The 19,540-nt window shown below is 40.2% G+C and overlaps 1 protein-coding gene across 2 annotated transcripts in view; it reads right to left on the bottom strand.

Annotated features, from left to right (window-relative positions):
- LARP4B (La ribonucleoprotein 4B) overlaps positions 1-19,540 on the bottom strand; it is a 109,951-nt gene that overhangs the window by 32,562 nt on the left and 57,849 nt on the right. Inside the window, exons 1-3 of one of the 2 annotated variants that reach the window (XM_075922716.1) lie at positions 5,079-9,653; positions 2,181-2,328; positions 1,773-1,934 (exon numbers count right to left, since the gene is read on the bottom strand). In XM_075922716.1, the coding sequence (XP_075778831.1) occupies positions 1,773-1,934; positions 2,181-2,328; positions 5,079-8,516 (3,748 nt within the window). In that variant the 5' untranslated portion in view covers positions 8,517-9,653. Of the gene's footprint in view, positions 1-1,772; positions 1,935-2,180; positions 2,329-5,078; positions 9,654-19,540 lie in introns of those variants that run through there. The other variant, XM_075922717.1, reaches the window with a different exon arrangement.

Raw genomic sequence — 19,540 nt, 5'->3', positions numbered from 1 at the left:
GCAGTTACACTCTTACGTGAATAAACCCTTTTTAATATCACTAGCCCAAACCCCACCACCCAGGACCACAGCCAAAACCTGAGGGCTTCAGCAGTCTGTGGTAGAGCTCAGATTACAGGCCCCTGCCCAAAGGCAAAGTTTTTAGGCTTTTGGCTTCTTCCCCAGGTGGTGGGTGAGATCCGTCTTCTGTGCCCACTCCTTAGGTCTAATCATTTTTGTCCGAGGTGGGCTAGAGTTCCATGAAGTTTGAGAACTAATCTATTTTCACCATTGCTCTCAGCTGTTTGTCTTCAATTCAAACACTGCAACTCTGAAGGAAAGATGTAGTTCTTCTAAAGCCAATTTTACACAACCATTTTCGTAAATTACAAGTGGTTACAACCACATCAGATCAACCAATATATTTTCCCTCACGTTGTAAAATGATTCCTAGACCAGGGATCTTTCAGTGTGTGGAGAAGATCAATCTCCATTTCTATTGTCCTTGGGCTAGTATACAAGTTTAGGACTACATACGATAATCATTCTAGAGTGAAGACTCCCAAGGAGCCCAAACATAGGTGCTGGAACTAGGGGTGCAACAGCACCCTCTCACCTGAAGCGGTTTTCATTATATACAGGATTTACAGTTTAGTTCAGTGGCTTTAAGCATCCCTACTGTAAAAATTGTCCTGCTGAGATCAATGGGAGGTCTCTACAAGGACCAAACAGAGTAAGTGAACATTTAGTTTGATCTGCTTATTTAGTGGTCTCTTCCATTCAGCAACATTCAGTAAAAAACCATGCTCATCTCTAAAATCAATCACCACTATTACTGTCTTTTTCATTGACCTTCATCCACTTCCTTCCTTATGTTTATTCCTTCCAAAAGGAAGCTGTTCGCTATTATGCCACTGTACGTGTGTACACACACACACACACACACACACACACACACCCACCCACCCCCACCCCCCAATTAACAGAAAGCATTTCAAGACCCTGCTGTTTTAGCCTGAAAACTTGGCTAAAATACACCACTACAAACTTTGGCCATTTATAACTTCAATAAGAAAATTGTAACAAGGGGGAGGTAGAAAAATGTGAAACAGTTTTACAAGAAAAACATATTAGGGTAAGTGAAATTCATATTAAAAGAAATGGTTAATATTTTAAGAAAGTCTTTATACCAATATTACCTCTTGCTTCATAGAAGTATTAGACACTTATTAGCTTACTACATTTACTGTAGATATTTAAAACAGTCTTGTTCTGACTGTTTACATTAGAATGTATAGCAATAAATTAAGGCAAAAATAATTATTTTCTGAGATGTCTGTATATAGTACAGTAGGAAACTCAGATTCATTAATACCAGAGTTATGAACTGTCTGGTCAACCACACACACATCATTTCAAACGGGAAGTATGCAATCAGGCAGCAGCAGACAAAAAGAGCAAATACAGTACAGTCCTGTGTTAAACGTCAACTACTGAATAACTCAAAGCAACGCTTAAAAAAATAAGGCAACTATTTTGGTCTTTGTTTCATTTAAATTAAGATGGTTAAAAGCAGTATTATTCTTCTACATAGTAAACATTCAAAGCTGTATTATGTTAATGTTCAGATGTAAATTTCTGGAAAAAATGTTTTGCTCAGAGTTATGAACAACCTCCATTCCGAGAATTTTGTAACTTAGAGCTTTATCATATAAATACTCATTGTTCAGTTACTAGGCAAATAATTTACAATTAATTTCTATCAAAGCATAAAGAAAGCTTCTTTTCTTAACCTGTTTGGGTGGTTTCATGCATCGATTCATACTCTGAATTATCTAGAGCCAAAGTGTTCATCTCTCTTTGGTCCGACACTGGAACGGTTAGCGACGGCTCTTGCAGTTCTGTTAACACTGCATTTTGCTGCTTTTTGTCACCATCACCATTGGCATCCAATCCTACAGCAAGGAATACAAGAATATAAAGTGAATTTCTCCTTCAAAAGGTCTAAATTTTCATTTGTATAAATAAACCTCAGTGGCCCCCCCTCCCCAAAATCATCGACTACTTCTGAGAGCCCTCTTGTTTTTCATTACTGTATTTTCATGTGTGTGTCTTCTATTAAACCATTTGTGAGATTACTAGGAAGCCTGGACTAGGTTTACTGCTGCTGTAATGGCAATTTTTTAAACTATTATTCATACCTTCTTTGCAGGGATCTGGAGGATGGTCAGGTATTTCTTCCCACGTTTTGTTCACGCTATCATCAGTGGCACCACTGGCTTCCAAATGTAACATATGATTCCCCCATACCTTTGCATTAGGATTTAACTCAGAAACCTTGGTTGATTCCTACAAAAGAAATTTTGGATTATGCACTTTGTAAATGCGTCACATTTAAGCATGTGTCATAAAAAACCCTGTCATATCATGCCTGAGGGCATCCTAAGTTTCTTAACCATACAACAGCACAGAGGGGAAAAAAAAGGAACAGTAACAGAACTACTGGTTTAGGAATGATACTGTTGTGTAGAATTTAACAATATTGCAGGCCACAAAGGCCAATATTTGTGGCTTTCATGGATCTGACACTTACATGTTTGTTAATAAGCAATATAAAAGATGTATTAACAAAATGTTCACATTAGCTCTCTACTTCAACAAAAGATGTGTTCTCTGCCTGTTCTTGTGGAAGAAAAGAGAAAAATAACTCCAGTTAATACACTATAAAGCCAATTTCCCCAACTTTTGATCTACATTTTCACATCAATAGCTATAAATCAGACACATCCAGCCTACTTAATTAGCTTAATTAACAGGGGCCCTACAATTGATAGGTAACTGCTTTAGCTGTTGTATATGCCTTGAATTCTGTATTTTCCATTCTAATTCATCTGATGAAGTGGACTTTACCCACAAAAGTTCATGACCTAATATATTTGTTCGTGTGTAAGGTACCACAAGACTACTCATTTCTCAAGAAACAGACTAACACAGCTACCCCGAGACTGTTTTTTTTTTCATATGAAGTGTGTATGACAAAACTTGGGTTATACCATTTGCCAAGGCGGCAAATAAGTTAGTGGTAAATCATGACGGACTGCGTATATTCCTCTAGAATCACCATCACGAGTAAACTTAACTGTTGCTATTGCCACTGTCTCCTCTTAACTAGCACTGGAAACAATTCAGACTATAAAACATAAGATAACACTGTTTCCAGCACCAAGGACTAAAATGGCAATCTATTTTAGAACAAGCAGGGTCAATAGTCTGCAACCCTGTCAACTAGTATGTTGCAGGTGGTACACTTTTTGTAGAATTCAGGCATGGTTTCTCCCCCCCCCCCCCCCCCGCAAGAAATATTATGGCATTACACTGATAAATGATCACAGAGCTAGCTAGTATCACACTGTAGACTGTACACTTAAACCATCTTCCAGCATACACGTTATGGAGCATCTTATTTTAGCATCTTTCAAGCATTAAGAAGTTACACATTTAAATATTCTGAAGACTCCCCACATTTTCCCAATATTACAGGCAATTACAGATTTACTGCTATTTGACACCAACTACTAAACTTAATTTTGTGAATGTAACAGTTTCTAATTGTTGAATATTAAAAGTAATACAAATGATACTCAGTGAACCCTTTATATTTCTGAGCTGTTTGCAACCCAAACATTGCTGTATTGTGCTAGTACACCAACTCCAACCCAGCCCCACCAGGTAAACAGATGTGAAGAAATTAAGTCACTTTTCCACAAACCCAGGACATTGCTCTTAAACTCTACTGTGGCCTCTTCATCTCCCCCAACTTCCTGGTGTGTCTCAAAAGTGAGCAGAAGATATCCAAATTCCTAATCCCATTCCAGCAAGGAGCTGAAAATTTCAGGAGCACCATACATGCCTCCTCCCTAAATGAAGGAAGGGATAAAGCAAAACCCGCAGGACTAAGTAGAGCAGCAAGGAAAGGAGAGGCTTCTGACAAGGGAGAATTTGAGACCTACCCAGGTTGGAGGTGATGCTGCTGCCATTGTCACCAGGAACTCATTATTACTATGTAACAGATTTCACAGGAGAGAAGTGCTGAATTTTAGGGTTGGGTTTGCTTTTTGGGAGAAGGAAAAAAAGTGATGAAGTGAAGGGTGAGAAGAACAGATGAGCTAAAATAAATGATGGCATGGTGAAAATGATTTCTGTTTCAAGAGACTAAACTGGAAAAAGAGTGGGGTAAATTAGCAAGGTTTATGTATAACATACATTTAAGGTAAATTTGTGGCCCCATCACTATTGTACTTGAGTATCCATTTTCCGCTTGTATTTATCTTCAACAGCTCTGGCAAGGGAAGCACTATTACCGCAATTTGTAGATGGAAATGTAAAATATGCATCTTTGTTTATTTTAATGTACTGAGGTGTTGCTCCTTGCAGCGCTCCAATGTCTAACTACCTTTTCAAGTATCGGTCTAAACAATTTCCCTACATTAATAGAGGAAGTCTGTGGCAGAGAAGAAAACTGAACTCTAAGTCCTTACCTAATGTCCTAACCTTCTTAGTATCCTTCTGCATGAGTACTTGATGTCAAGTGTGTAGGCACAAGGTTTAATTGGGCCCAAAAATCTAATCTGATATGACACGGAATTGCCACAAATAAATCAACACCCTGCAAAATGGATTTGAAAAACCTCTAAAAAACATTTATTGTGGTTATAAATATAGCCCTGAGATACCACTGTGAAGGAGACTGCTGACAATCTCCAGATACCTTTCCTTACTTGTGATGAACAGATATTGCAAGATGTCATTTATTCCACAATTCTCGAAATGGAGTGCTTTGCCAAGGATTAAACTTCTGAACAGCAAAAATACAGCACTGTTTACATCTGACAATGGTCAGTAACATTTTTGGACTGTATCAGCATGATGTAACTTCACTTTGAGCCAAAACTGATCAATATGCTTTTTAAAAGAGTACAAATGAAACGTGCTATTTAGTCAAACTACAGTTTGATTTACTCCTGCTCACAATTTCGAAAGCCATATTTTGAAATGTAATATAGTGTAAATGATCAAACCATACTTTTAAAAATACTTACAAATTCTTCATCTTCTTGCCATCCCCAGATACCTTCATTTTTTGTTACTAGGAACGGATAAGGATCTCTTTCTTTAGCAAATGAAGCATCTACCACATCATGAGATTGGTTCTTGAGAGTCTCATTCATGGTATGTTGTCTGTCATTCTCCATAACTGTGTTAGAAGTAGTGGTATTCCATAAATAGCCCATCGGATATTCACTATTATCATTAAAAATGGTGTCAGAAAATATCTGACTTAAATCAACATTAGTAGTCTGCAGAGTTATGAACTGTGAATCCATTTTTCTTTGGGAATTTTGTATATCCAGTTTACATGCATTTTCTGATTCATTCAAAATATCTTCCATCAGATCTAGAACACATCTCTCATTGCTTTGCTGATGCTCTCTGGCAACAACTGAGATATTAGGTAATTGATAGGAAGGTGTAGCAGCGTATCTATCTACCTGCCCTGGATCTATACAACCCCCCAAAAAATCTTGATCAGATGCACTCATATCACAAATGTCAGTCTGTTCATGATTTGTGGTGGAAAGAGTATTCAAACTTTTCACCTCAGCATCTAGAATGTAACGGCTGTTTTCGGATTCGGTGTTTGTTTCCAACTTCTTTTTATTCTCACTTATTCGTGCTTCTGCATTTTCAGTTGATGTATTAAAAAGATTGCTTTCTTCCTTTAACAGATTATGACACAGGTTTTTTTCACCCCTTTGAAATTCTGGTTCCTTTACACCTGTAGCACATTCTTTGTAAGTTTCCAAAAGTTCTTCAGTAGACCTTTTAACATTAATTGGTTCTCTCTCATCACACTCTCGCACGTCTTTTTGAAAACCATCTGAATATGATCTTTGGCTTGATGCAGACCGACAGCTAGGAGATCCAAATATATCATTACTAGCACTTCTATGATTTCTGAAACTGTTTCCCATTTTTAATGTATCAGATGGATCACCTTCCAAAGTCACAGGTTTATCATGCATAACAGAGAAAACATTCTGATTGTGTATTAAGTCTCTATGACTTAGAATACTACTGTCATGATCAAAAATGATAACTTCAGAATTTGGCTCACTATTTTCTGTTTCATTATTAACAGTCCCCCATTGGCACATTTCTTGTTTTAGCTGTTTTATCATTTCTACACCACCACCTGTTAATCTGGCAGGATTAGTCCCCATACTTAATTGACTTTCCATTGCATGAAATGAACATTTATCCCATAGTTCATCTTGTTTATAATTCAAGTCCATTTTATTCACATTTGAATATGCCTGCAAAGATACAGAGGAAGTACTGTTTTTGTTCAATGAACTGGAATAGTCACATATTTTACCTTTATTTTCTGGCAGTTGTGGTGAAAACTGACATTCTAGACAATTTTCCTTTTGAATTATCTCATGTGTACTTATGTTATATGATTTGCAAGATGCTAGTGTATGATTTCTTACCCTTACTGAAGTCTTCAGACTTTCCACAGAAAAGTTATTTGCTTGAAATGAGGGCGTTTGCCCAACAATGCTCACATGATTGTCATCTTGCATGGTATCAGGACTTGAAACATTTGACATTATCTTTGTTTCAGCACTGCCTTTCATAGCCATTTGACAATCCAAAACACACTCCAATTTTGAGGGCCCTTCAGTCATGTTTACAACCACAGCATTTTCCAGGCTGCATGAAGTTTCACCTGTGTATCTCTCTTTATCTTCCAGAAGTAGTTCCATTTTATTGTCTTGTTCACAAGTGGTAAAAGGGATCTCTCTTTTAAATTCATAGTATGCTGTGTGAAATTTATTTTTTTTCTCATTAGAATTTAGTTTCCTTTTTAGATTTAGTAGGGAATCCTCTTGGCTAAGGTATTCCAGATCTTGACTCATTGGAAAGGAATCATCATATACTTTGTGAAATTCTAACTGAAAACGTAAGTTACCTGTAGTATCATCTAACTTTTGTTTAATATTTGCTTCCTTTTCAGGGTTCATTTTATTTAAGAGAACATTTACTGAGGTGGTGTCAGAGTTATCATTTCTCTCAGTCTTTTTTGAATTATATTCTTTAGCACTGAAAGCCAACATGTCAGAAGTGGAGCTGTCAACATGTTTCACACTTACTGAATATGGACAGTAACGTTCTTGGAGAGCATTCACAAATTGTACCGACTCAGTGTTTTTATGAACTGATTCATTCAAACCAACACTATCTAGCGTACCCATTCTTTGCATTCTTTTATCAGGAAACTCTTCATCATATATTAGTGCTCTTAAACCATCTGTTGCTATAGTATCCACATTTAGCCTATGTGCCTGACAGCTGCGATCCAGTAAGCCATTATAAGATGACTGGAAGTCCATACAACAATACTCCTTTATTTCATTTTTTTGCGGGTTTGACTTGTGCTCTCTTTCATCTATAAAGAGTTCTTTCTGTATATTAAACTCTGCTTGCACTGGTACTGACTGCAAGATTGAAAATTCTCTCTCAGTGTCTGGAGAGCATACCACATTGCACATTCCTTCAACTGTAACAGCTGAATGATCTACGTCTGCTGCTATCAATCCATGCTTTGTAGATGGCATCTCTTCATCCATTTTCAGATCTTCAGCATCTACAATACAAATGCTATAAAACTCCTTATCTCGTCTGTATTTTCCATGGTCTATATCAATATAAGTCAAGGCTGGAACTACTATTTGTCTGTGCAATATATCTGAAATCTCTCTATGGCTGTCACGATTGTTATCTTGAACATTCTCTGTTTCATTTTGTGTTTGTGAACACTCACATTTAACTGGGTAATATTCCAGATAACTCACATTTAACAAAGATTCTTCTTGTGAGTCTTGGTCTAGAGCTACTGGTCCCCACGAAGGAGAAACACAGTCCAATGAGCAACATGGCTTTCCGACTACAATGGATTTGTTTCCGTTGTGACTATTACACTGAGAGATTTCTGTATTATTCACACACTTAACATTCCTATTGGTATTTTCAATTACTCTTTCACCGATATCCCAGTCTTCCGTTTCTTTACTCTTTTCCACATTTTTATAACTATTAAAGACCTTGAAGATACGATTAAATGAAAGAAAAAAGTTAAAAGGTCCGTTATGCTGTGTCTTAGTGACTTGTCCACGATGAGTGTTCTCTAAACTTTCATATGAAGGATACTTTGTTTTTCTGCCCCAGAACCCACGTTTAGGATTTGACTCAACGCATTTATCAGAATGAATGCACTCAATGCTGACTAGAGCACCTCTCCCATTAGCTGTCTTTTCTATTGCGTTCAGCTTCTTACTTTCCACAGTTTCTAAAATTGAAGGTAAAGTTTTACTTATCCTGGTTTCTGATGCCTCCTCTTCCACAGATTTTTGTAACAGGCCAGTTTTTTCATTGTTTTTGCCGGTAGTTACTTCTTTACTGAAGCAGCAGCCCATGTTTAACAAGTTGTACTACAGGAGAGCTCACATTACAAATCTCCTTCTTGCACATGTAACTAACTTTCTATTGCTTCTGAAGAGACAAGCCAACACCCAGACGCCAAAAATAGTACATTATTACACAGTGAGGGAGCTCATATGCCATTGCCACTCAAAGTCCAAACCCCAGTTACAGAGCAATGCTTTAATGTTTCATTTTATGAACTGTAACAACTAAGTCAAATAGTTTTCCTAAACAAAACATTGCAGACTTTCTAATACTTTCAGGCCTTTAATTGTTCCATTTTCTGACAAGTTTCCTTAAACCAACCTATAAAAATATTTACTGCTTCACTGTACTGTCGGCATGCCCTAACCCTATTTTCTTAATCATACCTGAAACACCAATGTTTGTGCAAGAGTAGCTAAGTCCGAGCTGCATGCAAGTTTAGTTCAGGAGTGGGCAAAACCCCATCAGCTAGCTGAATCTGGCCCGCCTAGAGCTTTGACCCAACCCGTGAGGCAGGTCCAGGCCCCACCTCCTAGTGCAGGGGTTGGCAACTTAGGGCACGCAAGCTAATTTTCAGTGGCAAGCGGGTGGGAACTCAGCCTTACCCCTATCTCCCTCCTGGAGAGCGCTCCCTCCTGTCTGCAGCAAGTTAGGCTGAGGTGGGAGGAGGCAGCACTGGGAATAGAGGCTCCTCAGCAGTGCCTTGGCTGGGACCAGAGGCACCACTGCTGCAGCCACGCAGTACAGAGCCGGCCCAGGACTGCATGGCAGCGACGCCTCTAGCCTCAGACCACGTAGGCCACAACAGCGGGGACTCCAGGGCTGGCCCCAGACCACAGTGGTAAGGGGTCTTCCAGGGCTGGGCTTGGACCACATGGGCCCCAGCAGCAGGGCCTCCCTTCAAGATGTCTGGGACAGTGTGGCTAGGTAAGATGTCCCCTCATGCCCAGTTCACCCCCCACCCGAACTCCTTACTCTCCCTCCTCAAGACCTGGCACTCCCAGCTTGCTCTGACAACCCACCATGCTCCTTCATCCACTTGCTACTGCACCCTCTCTCCTGGTCACACTGCACCCTCCCTTGGTCCTGCTCCCTTCACCCTACTCCCAGCCTGCTTCTGCACCTACCTCATCCCCAGGAGGACACCTTGAAACTTCTCCCCTGTGACCTTCTGCACCCCACCTCCCTCCCAGATCCTGCAGCCCATTCCTATCCTATTTGCTGACAGCCCTTTCTTGCACACTGTACCCATCATTTTTGTCCCTACTCCAGAGCCTAAAGAGGTCCATAAAAATCTACTAACTCCAGAATCCCAGAAAAGTAAATCTGGTCTATGATGGAAAGCCCTGAACCTCAGTGTCCCTTCTCTTCCACTCACCCCATGGGGCTGGGGCACCAGAGGAGTGAGAGCGACGAGGAGTCCTGTGGCACCTTATAGACTAACTGAAGTGTAGGAGCATAAGCTTTCGTGTCGTGTCAGAGGAGTGAGGTGTCTCAATTGGGCCACATCAGTGAGCACTGAGGTTTTTTGAAGGAGTGTTTTTGCTTCTCACTTGTGCCGTCCCCAACATTTTTCTATTGGTTGGTGACTCAAGCCAAAAAAGGTTCCCCACCCCTGCCATAAAGAAAACATTGAAACATTTAGTGCTGGACATATTTTCCTTTATTAAAATGAAGTTTAACTTTCTCATGCTTATTAATCTGATTAATAATTTAAACTAAACTGTTCTCCCTAGCTGCACCTGGTTCCGAAAGTAAGGTCACTGTACCCAGCCTCCCCTATACCCTCCTTTCCCCAGCACACAGATCCACGAAAGAGTTAAATCTCGGTACGCCACTTCTGAAAGGTTGCCAGCCCATGCGCCACTTCTGAAAGGTTGCCATCCCATGGATCTATCACATCTCGAAGAACCATAGCTACAGTGAGTAACCATTTTGTCTTCTCTGAATAAATGCAGATGTGTATTCTAATTGGGTGATTCACAAGAGGTACCCCACCTGGAGAGGCCTGGAGACTACTGAAAAACAGATTGCTGGACTGCCCTATGAGGCCTGCATTCTCTCTAGAAGATGTGGTAATAGTAGAAGGGTCCATATTTGTATGACTGACTATGTGGCCTCCCTGCAAATGTATAAAGTGTATAGGTCACTGATAACACTATTGCTGACGCTTGTGCTATCACTGAATGAGCTCGTATACACTGAGAAGTCATAGCCCAAGTCATTTCATATGCAGTTTTAAGATGAGATCTAGGGATAGTCTGAGTAGAAACTGCTTGTCTCCATGAAGTCCACAGAGTTACCTTATCCTCGGAGGACTGTGGGTAGGACACACTTGCCATCCGACCCCACAACTCAGAGACCCTCTTTGCAGAGGTAATGGCTATCAGGAGCATGTTTCTCTGAGACGGATGAGGCAGTGGACAGAATGCAAGGGGCTTGAACGGAAGCTCCTTAAGAGCTGCCAAAACTATTTTTAGTTGCCATAAGGGGACTGGGTTGAACCTGAGAATATCAGAGGACGACTCCTTTCAGAAATCTTGCCACCATGGCATTGAGAAAAAAAAGCTTCCTCTGAATGGGGATATGGAACGCTAATATTGTTGCTAGATGTCTGAAGATGTAACAGGTACTCCAAGAAGCCTGGATGGAAGTTCAGGTCACTTGGGTTCTCTTTTACTCTGGTAAATAGGCTGGCCTAGAGGATGACCTTCTACTGTTGAACAGGGCTTGTTGCACAGCTGCCAAACTCTTACTCTTTATGCTGCCATACAGCAGCTATAAGGTGCAAGGAGTTAAGCACAGAAAGAAGGGTTTGGCTATCATAATTGTAGGGTCATAATTCAAAATGATCGACAAACTAGAGAAATGGTCTGAAGTAAATAGAATGAAGTTGGATAAGGTCAAACGCAAAGCGCTCCACTTAGGAATGAACAATCAGTTCATACATACAGAATGGGAAGCGACTGTCTAGGAAGGAGTACTGCAGAAAGAGATCTAGGGGTCATAGTGGACAGCAAGCTAAATATGAGACAACAGCATGACACTTGGAAAAAAAAGCACAAACATGATTTTGGGATGCCTTAGCAGGAGTGTTGTGAGCAAGACACAAGAAGTTATTCTTCCACTCTACTCTGCACTGATTAGGCCTCAGTTGGAGTATTGTGTCCAGTTCTGGGGCCCACATTTCAAGATGTGGAAAAATTGGAGACGGTCCAGAGAAGAGCAACAAATATTATTAAAGGTCCAGAAAACATGAACTATGAGAGAAGACTGAAAGAATTGGGCTTTTTTAGTTTAGAAAAGAGAAGACTGAGAGGGGACATGATAGTGGTCTTCAAGTACCTAAGAGATTGTTACTCCTCCCATCCATTCAAATTCCAAAATTCTCCCAAATTCTCGCCCAACATCTTTTCAGTTTTACTTTGCCAATAGATAGTCTTACTCTGCTGTTGCTCAGAGCTTTCCTAAAAAGCACCAGCATGAAACTGACCTATTCAAAAGTTTCATTGATACTTTGCAGATTCTAAGTCAAGTCTTGCCAACTGAAGTGATGAAATTAACATTTATTCTGCTGCTACCTAACAAGCTCTGAACAGCAGCACAAGTGATTAACCCATGCCTGCAGACTCAGAAAGATGACTTATTGCATGCTTAATTCAGGTTCAGAAGATTCTCTGTGCAACTACAGAGACTGGAACCCTAGAAGTTTTTTTAAAAAGCTAAGAATACATACTGCTAAAGTTGACACCACTTGTCTAGGAAAGGTTCTCGCTTCAGCAGTTTTCAGATTCTGAAAGTTCCTAAACTACTATTGAACACAATCCTTCATCTTCTGTTTAAGCAAGTTTACAATCATATTCTTCTCAGATTACTCAGCTATCTTTACCTTGTCTATTCCCTATTTTACAGAGCTTAGACTCCTTTTTGAAGTTCTTTACAACTTCCAGCTTACTATTGCCAGAGTTATTTCACTAGTGTGACAAAAGTAGAGAAGACTTTTGTCCAGTCTACCTCATATGCTTGGGTGTACAAAGTTATGCAGGAATCTTCTAGGTGCTGCATTATACCTTTATGTAAATACCTTGCTATTAATTTCTATTTTGTTTTCCACTGACTTTAATGCTTGCCAGAGAATAAACCTTTGGAAAGGCTTTCAAATAAGGAGAATTACCTATAATCTTTTCACAGTGGTAAAGTGTTTTCTACCAAATGGCCACTACTGAGCCTGCATTCCCATACTAGTAACCCACAAGTTTTAATATTCACAACTGTGAAGAGAAGATGGCTCATCAGTAAGGTGTTAGCCATGGCTGTAAAGTATATAAAACCTAACTACCCCTGGAGACATGGATTGCTTTCAAGAAAGATATATTTTGAAAAAGCAAATACAAGTCCCATCTTCAAAAACTAAATATTTCAAGTCCTTTGTAATACCCTATTTATCAGTAACACGTTTACAAAGAAAAACTGCAACCACATGCAGGTTTCAAATGTAAGAAACATGACAACTTACAAGTGATTTATCAGTCTCCGAGGGACAGACATGTTAGTCTGTATCTGCAAAAACTACTAGGAGTCTCCAAGGTGCCACAGGACTAACATCTGTTGGACGTAAACTTTCATGGGTAAAAACCACTTCATCAGATGAACTGGAGTGGAAGTTATAGAAGCAGGAGTATATGCAAGGAAGAAGTTGCTTGTGTTAATGAAGCTAATCAAGTCAGGATAGAAATGGGTCATTCATAGCATTTGGAACAGTAACAACAGTGAAAACAGTTAATTGAGAGGGGTTGGATTTAACCACACTATCTGGAGACATCCTATAGAAGAGACAAGATGGTAGAGGTAACAGAAGGATATTGGAACAAGTCAATTATCCCCAGGTTGATCAGGAGCTTGTATTAGTATTTGTGAGAATGGGAAAGTCATACTATAGAAACTGAGCATGTAGATGATTTTAAAACATGTTTCAGGAGTTTGAAGAAAATATTCCTAGTTGAGTAAGTGCATCAAGTGAGCCAGTCCTTGCATTAATTAGTACATATGGACAGAAGTTGGACATGCATAATTAGTAATCCTTGGGGAAGGGTTTCTGTACTAAAAGTACAATAGGAAAAAACTGTGACAATGCCAGTCTGGACTGAGAATCATCACATATTGGTCGAGCTTGATTTCTTTTTTTTTTTTACTTTGGGGAGCAACACTGCAAGGTGGCTTCAGCAAGAATTTACAGGCCAAAATGAATCATCATCAGCTGTCGAAGTCCCCAATTTCCATGTACTGTCTGCAAGGTGTGTAGAGTTTTGTTTCAAGTGATGTCATTTCAGAGGTCTCTACACCCCTCTTTTATGCAGGGTATATTTGTTGTACTCTGAGCAACTTTTTCAGCTGATTTTTTTATGGCCCAGTGTATTAAGTCTGTTGCAGACAAATGGTTCTGTCCACAAAACACAAACTGAATTTAGGAAGTGCTACTACTTGTTGCCTCAATTCTTAAAGGCTAAAATACATTAAGTCCCACAGATAGCCGAACTCTCCAACCTCAGATATGCTCATGTTAAATAGTTAAGTTGGCCAATGTCCAGAAGAAACTATTTAACTCAAAGCGTCTCACTATTCTCACTACTGCTTAATTGGCAGAACAGTGAATAATCTCCTGCAAGTTTCCCTTGAGACCCCGTAGCAAGACAGAGTAACTTGGCCCAAATTACCAAATCTGAACCATGTCACAAACCACTATAGAATAACTGTTTTTAACAATAGGAAGTATGATGCATCATTGCTGCCATCTGCTGCCTTTTATTTTTTAAATTCTCTCCTGGGATAGGTTCCTCAATAAGCTTGTGTCCAACTTGACTCAGATATGACGACTCATTTTCCCGCTACATTGCCTAAAAAAACCCCACAACTACTAGTGGTCTCTCCTCCCCATTGACAATGCATTTTGTTGAATATATTACATGAGTGAATAATCCAAAAATGTTTAAAGGTCAGAATGTAAGAGCAATACTAGAGTCAATGTTTAAGGCCAGAAGAGACCACCAGATTATTTGACAGCCTGTATATCACAGGCTAACATCACCTGCATACTAAAGCCAACCACTGTTTTGTTCTGAAACTGTTCACAAAGATGGTTATCAGGTATACCTAAGACACACACAAAGGCTACGTCTACACTGGCCACAATTTCCGGAAAAGCCATGCAAATCAGGTAAGTCAGGATAGGGAATCCGCGGGGGATTTAAATATCCCCCGCAGATTTAAATAAACATGGCCGCCGCTTTTTTCCCAGCTTGGGGAAAAGCCGGGAAAAAAGCATCTAGACTGGCACGATCCTCCTGAATAAAGCCCTTTTCCTGAGGATCTCTTATTCCTACTTCGAAGTAGGAATAAGAGATCCTCCGGAAAAGGGCTTTATTCTGGAGGATCGCGCCAGTCTAGACGCTTTTTTTTCCGGCTTTTCCCCAAGGCAGAAAAAAAGCGGCAGACTTGTTTATTTAAATCCGTGGGGGATATTTAAATCCCCCGCGGATTTCCCTATCCTGACTTACCTGATTTGCATGGCTTTTCCGGAAATTGTGGCCAGTGTAGACGTAGCCACATAGTTTAAGTCCTTTACTAAAGACACATGTTAACTAAATGTGAAGGGAAAACTTGCTACTATTAAAAGGGAAACAAAATGGTCAAGAAGCAGCTGACTGGCTTTACCATACCATTTTTTAATCTGTGATTCTAAGGCAGGAGGGATAGAAATTATGAAAAATATTGGTAACACCACATTTGCTAGTATAATTCCTTCCCATTTAGTCTATTTAGAACTTGGTTTCTTCAATTTCCTACTTACAAGGATTCACTCAATTACACTATAACAAGAAAAAGAAAAGATCCCAGGCCTCATTGTAATACTTATTAGGAGAACACCACAAAATGGAACTAATAAGCAAAATAACTCATGCTACACTTCCAACACCGCCTTCTGATACATATCAAGTAAGTTTGTGCTGGACCAGGTTGTACCTCTTCCATATAGTTTGTACTTTCAAGCTAATAGGATTTATGCTCCTAATTCACCGATGTGCTTTTATAAAGCCTTACAAAGCCAAAATTTAGCCTCTCATTTTTGAAGTTTTGGCCTGTGTATCTAGATGAGTTCACAATAACCATATTACAGTACTGAAAAAAATTCACAATGTGCATCGTCAGTGAAGCAATTTTGTTCAACAGTGACAAAGCTTATAATACCATTACGAAAAAATTGATTAATGCTGTTTTAGGTCTCTGATCCTGCAAATACTTAAGCATGGGAATTCCCACATACCTGAACAGGATTAACATGACAAGAATCATGCATCTACTTAATGTTTGCAGAGAAACAGTCTATTTCCTGCCTAAAATGCACAAATAAAGAAACTACTACTAAAATGGTACCTGAAAACAAAAATAAAAAAAGTTTTTAAATTTAATTGATTATAAAATGTAAAGCATGTGTGGAGGAAGGGAAAGATTATGCCTCAGCCCCTACCAGAAGTTCTAAAGAAGTGAATACAGACAATGAGGTTTACATTCTTCCTCAGGCCCAGCGTACGGGGGTTAAGTGGGCTGTTTAAATCAGGGGTGGGCAATAATTTTTTATATGGGGGGGGCCCACTCCAAGAAACTGCCAAGTGATCAGGGGCCACACTCTTCCATGATATTAATGGAGGAGGTACAAGGTTTGGGATGGAGTTCTGGTGCAGAAGGGAGCCTGTGGTAAGGGAGGGAGTTGGATGAAGGAGGCAGTTGTGCCCTGGGGCAGGGAATTGAGGTATAGGAGGGGGTGCAAGGATTTGGGTTGTGAGCTAGGGCATGAGGGGACTATGATCTGGGGCAGGGAATTGGGATGTCTGATCTGGGAGGGGATATGACTCCATCCAGTGGCTTGGAAGACCAGATCCAGCCTACAGGCCGTATTTTCCCCAGGCCTGGTTTAATGTGTAAAATACTTAAATATTAAAAACGGAATGAAAAAACTGCATTAACCGTCAGGCGCTACCAAATTCATCAACATTGTTTCTACATATGCAAAGTTGTTAGAGAAATGTTCACTGGTGCCAGAGTTGCTTGATTTCCCAGTCTAAGCCAAATAGGCATTTCTCTCATACAAAGCTATCACTCACTCCTGGTTTCTGGGGCGGGGGGGAAGGGGGAGGAGAGAGAGAGTTATCAACTAGTGTTTACAAATTACGCAGTTTCTGCTGGTCACTGGAAAAAACCCAACCTTTATCTCACCATGGCCAACTTTGAAATTTTAATTGGTAAATGCGGAATTACTCTTGTACCATGGTACAAGTATGTATGACTGGAGCTCCAGTAGGTAAACATACAATAGACACAGCTTTTCTAGTGTTCTTTAGATTTTTATTTAATATAAACAATTCTCATGCAAGAGGATTCTTGGGTCAAGCTCTTTGCTAGACTTACTGGCAAAAAAACCCAAACAAACCATGAAAGATTAGAGGGAAAAAAACTTTTCAAGTTCCCTCTGCAAATGCTCTGTAAGTCACATGCATGCTCCTGACTGCCTTTTCAAACGGTCGAATCTTCAGATGAAAACTTAAATGCAAGTTTAAAAGTAGAATTATCCTATAAAGAAACAGTGAATTTTTTCCCCACTCAGGTCAGCTACACTATGGCTATGTCTACACTACAGTGTTTTTGCGGGAAAACAGCGGTTTTTTTCCCCCCAAAAAATCTCAGAGCTTCCACACCTCAAGCACTACTTTTTTGGCACAAAAAGAAACAGCGGGTTTTCCCCCGGAGTAGGTATTCTTCATTCTACGACGAAGAATGCCTTGTGAAAGAGCTCTTTTGCAAAAAGGTGTGGTGTGTTGACTGGGAAGAAGGTTTTTTGCGCAATATGAGGAAAGAGGAAAGCCCTTGTGGCCATTCTGTGCATATCAATCCGAGTTTACTTTCGAGAGTGTCCATGCAGTCAGGACGCTTTTGCAAAAACGCATTGCTTTTTCAAAGCGCATCCACACTGCAAAAGCGCACTTGCTCAAGAAGTTTTTGTGGAAGATCTCTTCCGATGCAGGCTTCTTGCGCAAGAAGCTTTTAGTCTAAACAGCCTATATTCTGAAAATCTGCCACTGCCACTTTAGTTTAGACTTCTTCCAACTCCTTTTAAAAAGTCCTCAAAGTTATTTCTTTACGGGCAAAAAGTATGCATCTTTAAATCATGCTAGCTCAAGTTAACATGATTAAAAACTCCTTGATATCTAGGTAAATCTGTATGAAGCCCTGTTACACGTAAACCCCATAACATAAGAACTAGGCATCATCAAATGAAATTGATAGGTGGCAGGTTTAAAATAAAGAGAAAGTTTTTCCTTCAACTAGCGCACAGTTGGCCCGTGGAACTTCTTGCCAGATGAGTTGAAGACCAAGACTTGAACAGCGTTTAAAAATAATAATACTCCCTAAAAAAATTCATGGTGGTTAGGTCCATCAATGGCTATTAACCAGGATGGATAGGAACCGTATCCCTAGCCTCAGTTCATCAGAGACTGGAAATGAATGACAGAGGGATCACATGATGATTACTCGCTTTGTTTACTCTAGGGATGTTAAGGACTAGTTGCTATCCGATAAGTCAACAGATAACATGGTTTAAAAGAGAACTAGATAAATTCATGGAGGTTAAGCCCATTAATGGCTATCAGTCAGGATGGGTAAGAGATGGTGTTCCTAGCCTCTGTTTGTCAGAGGGTGGAGATAGATGGCAGAAGAGAGATTGTTTGATCATTACCTGTTTGGTTTACTCCCTCAGGGCACCTGGTATTGGCCACTGTTGGCAGACAGGATACTGGGCTAGATGGACCTTTAGTCTGACCCAGTATGGCCCTTCTTATGTTAAAACAGTGCCCAAGAGTACTGTATTGGGATTGTCCTGCAGGGCTGCAGCTGGCTCTCTGGGAGCGATATGCACTGGCTCCCAGGGAGCCAGCTGCGGGTGCATGTAACTGAGTTTTTCACGTTAACACAATTACCGGTGTAGTAAGTTGACGTTTGGTAACATGGAGTCAGCAGGCCTGAATAAAGGCCTGGAACAGCAATAGGCCTGGAATTTAGCGAGCAAGACTTTGGTTCAGTAACACATCAACCAGGAAAGGGACCCTATTTATAACTATCATCACTTAATAGCTTGAGCATGGAAGAACATAAGGAGGCACCAGGTACAAAGATCAAGATCAGGTTGTGAGCCAAAGGGGAGTAGCAGAAAGTCTCAATAAGGAACATCTTGGTACTAACCAACTCCTCAAAAACTGATGTACATACCGACCTATGTTCAGGACCTGGTTGACAGCATGAATAACAATAATTAGACCCCCCCCCCCCCCGCCCTTCTGCAAGGTGAGGGGTAGGAACTAGGTAAGAGAATGGCAACCTGGTACATCACAAGTGATGTAAAATTTGTTTGTAGGTGTTTATAAAGGGGCATTGCAAAGAGTGATCACTAGCTGACCGTAGGACTGGGGGGCACTACGGTGCTTAATGGGCGTTACTCCGTTGCCATGGCTTACATAATGTGTAGTGGTACAGCAGTGAGTGTTTGCTGACAACTATTAGTGTATGTCATTTGGCAATAAACCTGCTCAGGTGATTTTGAGCTGTATCTGATGTGTGATCTCTGGGAGTCTGTCGTGTTAACTAATTGTGCATGTTTCACGCACTTAAACAGGAGCCAACACATGTAGCTCCATATGACGTATCATTGACGTATTCGAGGACCTGTCAGGAACACATTGGGACGAACCCCGAAAACTGACTGTGCAACAACCTGCATTTTAACATCCTTAAGGACATGTGACCTACCCATTCTATAATGAACTGTACAGAAGCCTACAGGAATTATAGCACAACTCATCTAAGGCCTTGTAAGAAGCCAGCTCACTCTACCACCACAGATGGGAAGATGCTGGAGAACAGCTGATTCTCGAAAGAGTCAGGTTCAATTTGGGACCCAGAACCTTAACATTAGCCAGATGGA

Source organism: Pelodiscus sinensis, chromosome 2 (assembly GCF_049634645.1).
Source record: "Pelodiscus sinensis isolate JC-2024 chromosome 2, ASM4963464v1, whole genome shotgun sequence".
Classification (NCBI taxonomy): Eukaryota; Metazoa; Chordata; order Testudines; family Trionychidae; genus Pelodiscus; species Pelodiscus sinensis.
This window is presented reverse-complemented; position numbering and strand designations above follow the sequence as displayed.